This window comes from Pezoporus occidentalis, unplaced genomic scaffold, assembly GCF_034315485.1.
Source record: "Pezoporus occidentalis ecotype Australia unplaced genomic scaffold, CSIRO_AGI_Poc_V1 ctg27, whole genome shotgun sequence".
Taxonomy (NCBI): Eukaryota; Metazoa; Chordata; class Aves; order Psittaciformes; family Psittacidae; genus Pezoporus; species Pezoporus occidentalis.
The window spans coordinates 281,873-295,599 of NW_026914611.1; the positions used below are offsets into that span (position 1 = coordinate 281,873).

Sequence of the window (13,727 nt, forward strand, 5' to 3'; positions counted from 1 at the left end):
CAGTAGTCTTTTTCTTACCTACCCCGTGAGAGTAAAAATACTTTCCTCTGTTCATTTAACGATTAATTTCTGTAAATCTTCTTGCATGTTGACAAGAAAAGCATTTTTTCTTTTTCTTTTTTTTTCCTGATTGCATTTAAGAATATATTTCTTTTTCTGTCCAGCTGATCAGACTAATCCTTAACTCCCTTCACTGTGGCTCATCAAGATAAGCAAAGAACTTATATCTGCATTAAGCCAGACTCTGTGAGCTCTGAAAATGGAAATATGCAGTTTTGCATGCAGCTGCCTGAATGTATTATTCCCATTAAACAAGTGATCTTTTCTCCTAGAAATATGTTGTTGTCACTCTGAACAGATGCAGTTACATAAGAAAGTCCTGCTGCATCACAGTAATAATATATCATGGGAAATTAAAGGTGTCTGCTTCTCATCTATCCTTTTCTTCTTTTTTTTTTTTTTTTTTTGAGATTATTGTACTGTGGCCTTATTTTTGCACTGAATTTCAGTAGAACCTTATTAGGAGCCCTAGTAGCAGTCTGGAAAAGAGCCAGATTCTGACCTTTTCCTTGTTCAGTAGTGTAGCTGCTGGTTTATAGGTGCATGCAGAAGGTCAGAGTAAGGCCCAATGCTTTCTGAGTTTTCACAGTAACTTTAAGCAACGGTTTTATCTGGTGAGGGAAGAGTCTCAATAGTCAGCATCATCATCTGTTCTTTCTGCATTTTCATCTGTGCCTGGGCCTGCCTTGCTCGTCCTTCCAGCCGCAGAGTCCATTCATGGCGGAGTCTGTGGAGAGAGGACAAGCACTTAGCAAGTACTGAGCCAAATCCTTCAAATTTATCTAGGGCTTTTCAGCAGGGTTGAAGCTTTCCTCTCTTTCATCACTATAGCACTTGTCCTGTATTTGTTTACCATCTACACATCTCTCTACCTTGCTAAATCAGGAATGCAGGGGAGAAATGGATAGTCCTGATGCTATCAGTGGTTGACATTGCTGGATTCCAAAAGAGTCAAACAACTGTTGAAATACTGTCAGTATGAAGAGCTCTGTTTTTTTTTCCTCTGGGATATTCACAGAGCTACACAGAAGTGCTATCTATCCAATAAGGTCATTCTATGTGTAAATTAAAAAATACAATTACACTCCTAAACCCCCCAAGTTTACTGTAAAATGCTGTGGAGAAGAGCAAGAAGATCTGTCAATATGCCCATTTGGGTTTACTCTGAAGAAAAATAAGGTAACTATTTCCTACCTAAAATCTCTACAGACCCTGTATGTGTTTAATGAAAGGAATTGATGTTACATGCAAGAGGAGCCACATAACTTCAAGGCGCAAGTATAGTACAGACAGAAGAGAAAACCACTAGGGACCACTGCAAGATATTGTTGGATGTGTAATTTTCTGAAGGAAATTGTACTATGAAACACCTGACCCAGCAATGCTATAGGATTAGATATCATATGGTAATGCCCAATGCATCATGGTTTTTATATTACATTTGGTGTGTTAAAAAAAATCAGCCAATGATTTCATCTGAGACTAATTCAGCAGTAGTTGTTTCATGTGAATGCTTCTGTTACTTTGGCTTCTGAATTTGATTTCAGGTAGTGTTTTAAACTTTTCTCATTTGGTTTACCCTGTGTTTGCTTCACTATTCCCTTATGCATACAGTTAAACCTCAAACAATTGTTGCAATTAATTAGGAAAAAATTTGCCGTTGAAAACACTGGCGTTCCTTGTCAACTAGTGTCCTAGGTGTTGCAGAATGAGCACTCTCCTACACTTAGAGCCACCTAATTCTCCCAGACTTACATGAAGTTGTGAACCTGTAGATTTTGTAGTGACCTTCTGATTTATTTTTTTTATTTATTTATTCAAATTAGAGAACTTTGTGAACAATCTGGGCTTTGGTCAAGTGACCTTGAAGGAACTTTTTGGGGTCTATTTCAGTTGTAACCCCTCTGCTAAGATATATTGGCTATGTAAGCTAAGACATATTCAGAGTTCTTTTGCTGTATATTTTTTGCTTTTCAGAGAAAAGCAAAAATGAAATGAAAGCTTTTAGCATTTTTAACTTTGTGATGTTAAAAATAGTACCTATACTCCCAATTGCAATTGATTTGCCATGTCTTTTTGTGGTAGTTTTTGTGAAGCTAGAGTGACAAAGGTTTCCAGTGCAGCTGAACACTTTCCTGGGTTTTATTATATATGTTTCCTGTCCAGAAACTTGGTGATTTGGGTTGGGAGTATTACTGACTAACTGGAGTAGGATGCATTTACATGGGAGCAACACTGTCTACATCTGACTATTGGTACGCAAGGCCTACACAGAGCTTGATTTCCTTATTCTTTAAATGACAATAGTAGCTTCCTCCTTGGCAACTTGTGTCAGAGTAGGTGGAAATTTTTTTAACGAAACAGTCCTTTACCAGCACATTTCAGTTTGTTGAATTCAAATTAATTTATGTGAATGTCCCAGTTTTGAAGAAAGTTTATTCAGGAAAACTTCTGTTAATTTCAGCAGGAAAACCCATCAGAAAAACACAAGAGTCACAGATATTTCTTAGGCTCTTTCTCTGTCCATTGTTAGCCAGGGGATTCACTTAGTGTGTGTGAGACCCTGGTTCAAACTCCTGAGGTACAACAGGTTGAGAAACTATTTGAAGCAGTCTACCATACTTGTGCTGAGTATTTGTACTATAACCACAACTGTTTTGGAAAAAAAAAGAAATTTAGTAACCTTATTTTTTAACTATCTGTTGTGTAGCAGAAATGCTAATGAAATGTGTTCCATGGGACAGGAAGATCTCATTATACTGTTTCTATCCTCAGTATTATATGATGAGAAAGGTTGTTAAAAATTATAAAGTCTATAGGTTTGTTGATTCTGCACATTAAATGGATGGTCTGCCTGTCCCTTTAATGTAATACTACTTTATACTAGTACTAGCTGTACCAATTCCAGATAAAAATCTTGGTATTTTCTGTCTGTCACAAGCCATACAGCCAAAGTGCTTTATTTTTGTGTGGCTATGCTCCAAGGCCTTTGAAGAATGCTCATGAGGTTCAGGGGTGAAGGGTGTCTGAGTTTCCATGTAGAAGAGCCACTGAAATATGAGACAAGCAGCTTTGAGAGAAAAAGTGCCAAAGATCCTGAATACAATCTGTGCTATGAATAAAGCAGTACAATAAGGAGTTACCTTATTCTAATGCACGTGATGACATGCTTTGCTATATTGTGCAAAAGAAAAAGAACCACTTACTTGCTCAGGGCACTTTTGCTTAACCTAGACTCTTCACATTCTCTTTGCTTAGTTTGCTCTTGGATGACTTTCTCCCAGAAGTTCTTCAGCCCTTCTGCATCAGGACCACACATCTTGTGTCTTCTAAAGCTGGTATGCTTGCTCATTTTCTGAAAAGCAATTTGGAGGTCATAGCAGTCAGGAGATTAACCTAAGGCAGATACTGTGCTGCTTCGCCCCTTGCAATCTCTTTCTCATGAAATGCTATTAAAATAAAGTGTGTCACCTGAGAAGAATAGGTTACTGGTGTTTACTATGCCTTGAAGCAAAATATAATGCATTGAAACAGGCCTTGGGTGATAGCTAAATGGTGAACCTATATTTTGTTACTGAGTAATGACTACACTTGGCACATTTCACTGAAATATAGTGGAAGCCTCAGAATGTGTGAGATTTTAAGTGGTTTTGGAAGGAGTTGGGAAAAATTCTTTCAAATATAGTGCCATTGTCACTGTCATCTCATCAGATGAGATGTTGCGAAAGGTTTTCCCTTTTTCTACGTCCTGTAATTTTAAAAGAGATTAAGATGTTTGTTATCCAAGGGAAATAGGTTGCTTTTAAATGATTACTTCTACTGCTCCAAATGATGTGTAGCACAAAATGTGTGGAGGAATTATGAATCTAAGTTGAGGTTGAAGCACATGGAGTGCAAAATCCTAGGGAGCTATGTTATGACCTTGTTCTTTAATTTCAAATAAAAATTCAGTCTTAAATACTGTTAAAAGTAGAGCTCATTAAAATATAGAGATGAGTTTCAATGAATGAGAAAAAGGACAGAAATTAGTTGAATTTATCCTTGCTAAATGCATAGTATTCAAACAGAGGGTTTTTAGCTTCTCAGCTTGTCTGTAGTGCTTGCTGGTATAACCAAATATGCATTGGTGACCAAATCTTAATGATACTTTGAAAATTTAAGTTCTGTTGTTTATTTCTAAATGAAATAGTCAGAAAAATTGCATCATGTACTGTATCTATTGCTGGCCAGATATTTCTTTGCTATGAAGGTATCAACGACCTGCTATGCTTCTACACTAACACGCAGAAGGATTTCCTGCACCAATCTCCTCCACTAAGCCCCTCCAGCAAGCAGGATGACACAAGAAATTAAAAGAAAACAACAGACTTATGCTCCTGAGTTTTCTGTCAGCACATAATTTGAGGGTTCCTATGAAATCCCTTGCTTCCTTGTGTTCATCTATATTCTGCTGTCACTTTTGTCATTTTAGCCAAATGTCCATCCTGTAATGCTGATGAATGAATGCCCCATAGACCCTGATATGTACTAGTGAGCCTGCTTCATAGACAATGTCATACTTTATAAACTAGCCTTGATAACTACTATGAAGACTTTGATAATGTAGGCTAATCTGAGGAAACCTTTGATTTGTGCTATGCTTTTAAGCAGAAGATCAGAGAAAAAGAAGAGTCAGCAACACAAAGGCAGACTTTTGTAAGGTCTTCCCATCAAATACTGTATTTTAAAATTCTGAATTTTAAAGGGGTACATAAGTGCATTGTCCTAGATTGAATATTTTATATTTGGCATTATTTTCACAAACATTTTTTAGAAAGATCAATAATAACAAACAGTTTTGCTAAATGTGGTGCTAAGTCTGACTGGGCTGAAAAACTTGCTTAACAGAAAGAAAAATCTCTGCCACTTCCAGATGCAGTATTTTTCCACAGAGAAGTTCAGTTGCTTGAAGGCCAGCAGTCCAACTGGAGTAGTAATGTGCACTGATTAGTTCAGGTAATGAAACTTCCTATGCAATTGAATATCAGACATGCTTGAGTGGTTAGGATACTTTTCACAGCAAAGTTAGAGAAAGCTGCTGTATCACCAAAAAAAATCTGATATTTTCCTTTGAGGCAAACAGCAGTTTTCTGGTGTTCCCCTTACTGTGGACGGGGAAAGCTGAAGAGGTAGCTGTACAGCAGCAGTTGTTATACCAGTGTGGATACAGCAGTTCCACTATAAACTTTTGCTAAACCTGTTTTGTCTATCAATGATATGGTCTAAATGGGAATACAGGTAATCTTTTAAGACTCTTTTGTCTCATTCTGAGGCCCTAAAATAATGGAATTATTTAAAGCTTTATCTTGCAGAAAGGTATGCTTGTCACGGATACACTGGAACATGCCCTATCTGTATCTTAATTCTCTAGCCTTTGAGCAGTGTTAGAATAAATGCCTTGGTAATAGGTTGTTACAGTGAGTGATGGAATATTATTTCATCATTCCCAGACCAGCAGGTCACCTGGGTCTTTTCACCATTTGAAGGTTCTTCTTTCAGTAGCAGCTGTCCACTTGAAACTATTCAGATAATTATCATGTTGCCTCAGAAGCCAGATACAAGCTGCTGACAAATTGTCTGAGTAGGTTTGCCCTCTAATTTCTATTATGCCTTGCCTCACATAAGAGTCTGCCATATTAACCTTTCATTAGAGATTAAGTTTTTATGATTATTAAACTTCCAGTAGATGTTCTTCAAGTGATATAAAAAGGGCCTCCAGTCTTTATCTGTGTTCTAATTTGGTTAGATTTTTTGGGTGTGCAGGTGGGTTTTGGTGGCCTTAAATCTTGGCTGCTCCATTCAGAAGAAGAAGCTGTGGTCAGACCAATAGATGGAGGTACTTCTGCAAATGCTAGTCTGGTATATCTGTGAGACTTTTTGCAAGTCAAGAATATTTGACTTGGTTATAGTTCTTAAGAATGTCAGTGAGAGTGAATATTTCACATGGTATTGCTAAGACAGGTTCTTGAAGTAAGATTTTTGAAGATGGTGCTGCCTGTCATTGTTAACCAACACCTCTTATGTTATGATATGTGATAGTATCCTTTCTTTCATCCTGGCATTACAACATCCATGTATAGAGGTTAGAGTTCATGTGTACTGTGTAATGCCTTCTTTTTTTCTAATCAAAATATTCTACTTAGGAGCTCGGTTTGGACTTCTGAGTAATTCTCTGGGTTTGTTTTCTTTGTATCAAACAGTCATTATTGCTCTAGAAAACATCTTTCTTTGTTGTTGAGTGATTTTCTGTTTTCTTTTTAGATGTTCCAATAACATAAATTGGAGTTATACTGACAATTGGACTTAATTCTGGCAAACTTGTTCTTGATTTCTTCACTTAGGAACCTCAGGGTTCAGAAACTAGCTGGGCAGTTGGATTTTCTTAAACACACTTTGTCAGAGTAATTCCACCAGTTTTGCCTGGGTGGAAAGTGAGCATCTTATTTTAATTTCATCTTTATTTTAATTTCATCTTTATTTTAATTTCAGATAGCCAGATATCATTCCAGAGAAATTAAAGTTGGGGAGGCATCTTTCTGGCTACTAATGTTATGCTGGTTTAATGTGTTTTTCTACTAATATGAAAATAAAATAAGTAAAACCAAAAGTTCATTGGCTTCAAAATTTATTACTCAGAAGACTTGAGTCAGTGTAGGTATTGTTTATGGACTGAAAATTTATGTTATGAAATTTCTACAGTACCTTTCTTATGTAGGACTACTAAAATGTGTGTAACATTGGTGCAAGGTAAAGTCCCTTGCTAAGGGACCCAAACTAAGATGGTTGAGGAGTGACTATATTTGTATGGGTTGTGCAGTTCTACCTGCCCATTTGAAGTATAGTTGGCTCCTTTTGGGGGGATCCAAGCTAATAAAGCAGCATTTAAATAAAGGTGAAACTTGATCTTGGCTAAAGTGGTTTATGTATTGGTAGCTCTGAAGCTGAGCTGCCAGAAATATGTGTATGTGTGTACAAAAGAGTTCTTTACAGCATTCATAATTGATCATAATTAATTTTTATATTAGCAAATTATTATTGTATAGAGAATGTCCAGAAGAAGTACTAGTAAACAAAATTAACAATGCTGTAAAAGAAAAATCTACTGCATTTATAATTAAACCATAAATCACAGGGCCATGAAGCAATCTGTAAGACAGTCAATCATTCATGAACCACAAACAGCATCTACATACAATGCATTGGCTTAAACTCTGAGTTGCTGTCCCAGAGTATGTTTGAAGCAGGTTTAAAGTGTGAATGATGAGTAGTTTTCTTCAACAGATCTCTCCAGTGCAAGGGAGAAAAATTTTGCTTCTAGTTGGAAGTTATTATATGCACAAAGTTTATTCACTGGAAATAGCCAGTGGTACAACCTTCTTTATTTTAATCTGATCTGCAGGCTGAATGTGTTTTGTAAAGGTGTTAAATCATGAAGTTTCCAAATGCTTTGATCTTAGCCCTTTACTGGTCTGCATGTTTTGAATTACTGTAATCTCAGACATCCTTCAAAAAGGAGTTTGAACAAATATCTAATGCAAGTAATTTCTCTTCTGAACACTTTATATTTCCACTTTGGGCTCTTGCCAAGGGATTTTTGGAGTTAGAAATGGCTCCTGATATTTTGAACAAAAGTGCTATTTTTAGTAATTTTTATCTGAAATAAACAAGCAAAAGAAGAAATCTTGTCTGAAACTTGAAGAGGCATTTTTTACCCTTTTTCAGTCTATTAATTTAACATGTCTTCAGCTAGCCATTGTAAAAATTCAGTATTTTATATACAGACAGTACTTGTGCATACAATGAAATTGTCTGAAAGTCTTTTGCTTTTTTAGAGTGAAGTATTTTAATGCATTCAGTAATTTTGCTGACTGAACATATTTTGAGAAAAATGTTGAAGTAGGGTTTAATCTAAATTACGCATAATTTTTTAAAAATAAAATTGTTTCGCTTATAAAAAGAAACCAACTTCAGGTTTGTTTGGTTTTTTTTTTTTGTTGTTTGTTTGTTTTTTTTTAATGTGAAAGTATTTTAACCAGCAAGATAAAAAATATTCAAACATTTTAAAATTTTATTTCCAAAATATTTGCTGAAAGAACAAACTCTTTAATTATTCTTCTTTTAGCTTCTGGTTTTGTATATCTTAAAAGTGTTTAATTTCTAAAAGGTGGAGATAAAGCTGACTTTAACACTTTCAATGTATTTGAGGATTCAGACAATTTTAATATTGAAGATGAACATGTTTCCAAAATAATGCCCACAGTCACTTCAGAGTTTTTTGAAGATCAGTGTGAACAATGGAAAGATATCTTTGACTTCAACTGGATTCAGTCCCACAGGTCATATCACGACCATGAGCTATTTATCTTTGTCAGGCCATTAATTTGGCTCCTATTCCTTTTGCCATTCTCTGGGCTTTGTTTACATAAACATAGAATATTTTCCAGCATTACAGAATTATTACAGTACAGAATATGACTTCAAAGCTTGTTTATGGTTCTTAAAAAATAATGAAAAAAAGCTTTGTGTTCTAAAAGGTTTTAAATTATGCTATAGAACGCATCATTAGAATGAATATCTCCTTATGTGTTTCTTTTCTGGTGATTTTCCTTTCAGTTGAAGTACATGTAATACAGAAGTTCTAACAATACTAAAACCAGACATAGGAAGAAATAGCAAGTTAATAACTGAAGTTAAGATTAGAGTAAATTAAAACAGATGCAGGATACGTCTGGTATTTTATAAATCAGACAGGATCAGATTATCTTCCAATAAAGTATACCGTAATATACAGTATTCAAGGTCATGGAGGGAAGAAGAAAGTGTTATTCAAATTCACATGATTTAAGAAGAAGAAAAATACATGCATATGCATGTTTGTCTAGATGCATTCAACAATCCAGATAAGCTGGGAAAATCTATTTTGGCCAAAATAAAAGAATATAAATGCTTACTTTGAGTGTATAGTAGCTTCCTCTTCCGTCAAAGTATGGATTTCTTGAGTGATTACTGAATAGTGTCAGTTTTACCTCTGGGTTCCCCTTTTCAAGAGGACTCCAACTGACAGGAGTGACTGATGAAACCTGTTCACCCGTCACTCATTTTTATTTGTGAGTAATGACATCTGCTATAATGAATTAGTTTAATGGCGGGGGAAAAAACCCAAACCCACAGTCTCATTTTGTGAAGTCTGCAACACACCAAATGGAATGACCAGATGGTTACAGGGCACAAACTTTGAATGCCACATTTGATCTGTGCTATAATTTTTGGCAGGTGCCACTGATGTCATAACTTGGCTCTGGAGAAACAGTTATTCTTTGACAAGTGCAGATCACTGGAACATAACATATGACTTGCAATAATTCAGTACCGTACCCTCCAAGAAAATGGATAGATTTTAAAAGAACATGTTAAATAACACAGCTTGTCTTGGGATAGTGCTACTGTGTGGCTGGCAGATTTCTTTTTCACTCCTTTTTAAGTGTTGGTCTGTAAGAGCACCTGGTAGGCTACATGTCAGGATTCCAGCTAAGCTGTTAATATGCTGAATAGCGCAGGAATCTGAACTCACCCAGCTGCGAGCTGGAATCACAGCGTATATAATTTGTTACAGAATTTAGCACTTCCACTTCTTGGATAGATTCTTCCTCCTTCCACAGATACCGCTGGGTGAACAAGAAAACACAGGGAAGTGCGATGCTGCTTAGTCTGGCAAACGGAGAGAAGAGTCAGAGAGACTTCCTGCGCTCAGCTATTATTGGCAACCTGACTGCATAACCCCCCTGATAATTTGGCAAGTTCCATCCTGAAATGAGTTATGTTTCTTACTCTAGGTATTTCCAACGAAAGGTTGCTTCAAAACTTTTCTGGGCAAAGTTTTCTTCTGAATTTATTTAAGACAGAAGTTACCCTTCCCTTGGCTCCATGGTATGTAGGGCAGAAATCACCCCCCTCTTCTTCCCTCCTTTGAAGAGAAAGATTAATCGTTCAGGAATTTGGACTCTTATACTAATTTTCTTGACAGGTCTCAAGGCCTTTCTCTGCAGTCTTACTGAACACAGGCAATGAGAACTGTATGTTGCAGCTGAATACCTTATACCCTTCCTTATTTTGTTTAACTGTCTGAATCTAGAATCACATTTCTCTTTTCCAGAGATATACAATACTCATAAACAGTCACTAATCAATGAAGGCACCCACCTAGCTCTCCTCTTATTTTTTCAAACTGATAAGCTTCTGCTTATAACAAAAATTTTAATTAGATCCTAAGTTCATGGCCTGTCTTTTGTGCCATTCTCTCTATTTCAGTCCTTCAGGTCATCTGTTTCTTTAATCTTTGAATTTCAGTCCCCTGAGCTGATGATAACCTTAGTGACCTCCAGAAAATTTCTTTAACTTGGTGCTTCATTTTGTGCCAAATGTCACCACTCAAAACAGTAGTAAGGCTGCTTCTGTGAGAGCTCCTGAGGAATTCCTTTTCTAACCTTCTTGCAGGTAGGGAGCTTTCTCTAAAAGGTCTTACCTTATTTTAGCCACCCATCCATTTAAATGTCTTCTATGAGATCTTTTTTTTTTCTCTCTTTTTTTTTTTAAGAACTTATCTAATGTTTTTCCTATGGCAATATGTTAAGCATTTTACTAAGGTTCACAGTTTATCTCATCCATACGTAAAGACTCACATTTATCTTGGTCAAAGAGAAGCACTGAGGTAATGTGCCGTATTTGACCATTGGCAGACCTATTTTGTATTTATTTCATTTGCCTTCAGGTCTTTAATTGTTAAATCCTCTGAGGTTTGTCTGAAAGCCTTAAATGATATAAAGTCAGATAGTGTCTTTGTTTGAAATATGATAGAATATGGCACAGTAGGTTGTATTCCAGTTCGCTGTTGGTGCCTGAAGTTTGGATGAGATTCATATGTAGAGGTAATATTTTTCTTAGATCAGCTAGTGTAAGCTGGGAAAAATGCACAAGGTCTGAAATACAAACAGCAAACTTCAAGGCTAAATATTAATTAGGAACATTTTTTATAGGTTTAAATAGATAAACCTCAGTGAGACCATTAGAGAGAAAAGTTGGTTCCTCTGCTGAATAGAGAAGATAGTAAAGTAGTAAAGTTCACCTATCTCTTACCACAAAAGAAAATAAGTTATTTATTGTTTTCTGGATGTGGTTAGTAGATGGGGAGAAAGAGAGAAGGAGATTGTAACATGCCACTATGTATACCTATTGAGCCCATAGTTCAGATGAACAACAGAATTATTTTTTCCACTAATCATTCAATAAGACACTCAGCACAACTATTAGTGGAAGGTAGCCATGAAATGTAATATGAGGTCTATAAATCACTGCTCCAGGACAGACTGCTCTGTCTGATAGCTGATCCTGGATCCCAGGCAAATGACCAAGTCACTGATGATGGTGTCAGCCTCTTAGTTTCTCTTCTTGGAGCTGCTCTACTTTATATAAATAATGCAATACTCTATGTTTGAGAGGCACAGTCAACAGCATGCTTGTTTAATATCCTGTATGACTCAGAGGGGGTTTTTGCACTTTCCCACATAACTGACTAGTTTGCCTCACATTTTGACTACTAGTTATTCTAAGGCAAGTTTTTTCATAGCAAGGAAGTTACTTGAATTTTCTTTCAAGAAAAAAAAATTGATTTCACTGTGGTCCTAACACAGAACAGATCTCAAAATCCTGCTTCTATTCGTATGCCTGAGATTGCCCAAATTCAATGTGTCTGAGGACACACCCACAGTTCTGCTGTGTAATTTCAGTGGTGCCTAGTGGCAAAAAATGCAAGAAATTCTAGGCAGAGGACTAGGCCACTACGACGCAAACAGAAATAATCAGAGCTTATTGAACTTTGTAATTAGAGTGGCTGGGCCAGCATGAAAACTCAGTCTGATACTGCAGAGAGATCAAAATATGGTCTTCTTGGGCCTTCTTATAGTAAAGTCAATTGCATGAATATGATGTGACTTTTGAAGTTGCATAGATTTACTCTATACACTTGCTAGATGAATCAATATTTTCTGTAAATTATTTCAACTTTCAAAAGCACACAGATCCCATTATACTTTTGGAGGTTTATAGCCTAACCTGGCAGTTTCACTTAAGAAGTTGACAAGCCTCCAGTGTACATCTCCCAGTATAGCTCTGACAGTTGCTTTTGCTCATTTGTAGTGATTTAGAAATACTAATAGGTCCCATGTAGTGTTGTCTTGCACTGACACAAGTTTGGTGTTTTGGATGTTGTATTATAGTAATCCACTCTGTTACCCTATTATCAACTTGTATTTTTGTGCTAGTTGGTGCAGAAATCACTGTTTATATGGGCTTTTTTTTTTTTTTTTTAACATGAGCAATTGCAGAATACAGCTTTAAAGTATTGTGTGTGTAACAGTGTATTTTGGAGTATTTCCTTACTGGGCTATTATCAGGGCCTGAAGGACCTCATAGACCTTCACAGACCTGTTTAGTCTCACGCGTGACCCACACTGCTGACCAAGCACCTTGTTTCTCCTTAGGCCCAGGAATCTCATTCCTGCCTGAAGTTTTTCTGACAAGATCCCTGTCTCTCGCCCTGCCCTTGGACAGGCCTCAGGCCTACATCACAGACCAGGCATCTGGCAAAAGTATTTAGCAACGGCTTCATAGGTAGTTTGTCTCTCGACCTGTCTCCTGGCTGTGCAGTAGACATGTTTTATCTCCTTATCATTCTTGGGGCTGCTGATGGATGCTATTACCAGCACCTGAAGCAGGAACCTGCTTGGCCTGCCATTCTGTGATCCCACAGGAAGATGACTTCTTCTTGGTGAAGGCAGTGCTTGTGTTTTAATTCATCTGAATGACTGAAGGAATACCTTATTACTGTCAAGTACATTAAGAAGGTGGAAAATACTTAGAAGTCAGTGGATTCTGATAATTCACATGGTCAGTTGTATAGATATCTTTAAACTACTATATAGATAGGCTTCTGTACCTATGTTGACGCTGTCAATAAGATGCTTGTTTGCAGTAGGTAACCAAGCCTTATCTTTCACTGAATGGAAGAAAATTCATTTGTTACAGGCCATTGAAGATTTCAGTGGGCATTTAACTGCAGTGACCTCTGGATAGTCTAGCAGGCTGCAAAATGTCTATTTCTTTCCCCAGTTATGCTCGGTTGCATGCACTTGACTACCTGAAGAGGAGGGTGTCTAGTCCGTGATTTTCGTTTGACTTCCATTTCCTTATCAGGACGATGTTTGTCTTTTCTATATTGCACATTAATTTCAAGCGTGAGGGGAAACAGACATCAAAAGGAATGAAGACTAAATTGCAATACAGCAGCTAGTTTCTGGTTTTTACTGACACAAAGTTCCTCCCAGTTTGCAGGGCCTGCAGTACATGCTGTAAGCTCCCTCAGGAAAGGGAGGGAGGGAGCTTATATAAGATATATATGTAATTACAGATGCAAGATGCATAAAACAGAACAATGTGGAATGTGCTGATGACGTTTAGATGGTACTACGATCTTTCTATGGTCTGGGAAAGTGTTCTTATTGTCTCAGCACTCCTCTTGCTTTGCTACTCAGAAAACACATCCACCAACTACTCATTCAGGACATCTCTGTAGC

At 36.8% G+C, this 13,727-nt stretch overlaps 1 protein-coding gene across 1 annotated transcript; it reads right to left on the minus strand.

The window, feature by feature from the left end:
• Window positions 1–440: 440 nt before the first annotated feature.
• LOC134166765 (protein FAM240B-like) lies at window positions 441–9,311 on the minus strand. Its single transcript, XM_062624736.1, has 3 exons — window positions 9,051–9,311; window positions 3,267–3,415; window positions 441–787 (listed from the first exon to the last, which is right to left on the minus strand). Exons 2-3 carry the CDS (start codon window positions 3,410–3,412, stop codon window positions 655–657), a joined length of 279 nt encoding a protein of 92 aa, XP_062480720.1. The 5' UTR covers window positions 3,413–3,415; window positions 9,051–9,311; the 3' UTR covers window positions 441–654.
• Window positions 9,312–13,727: the final 4,416 nt, after the last annotated feature.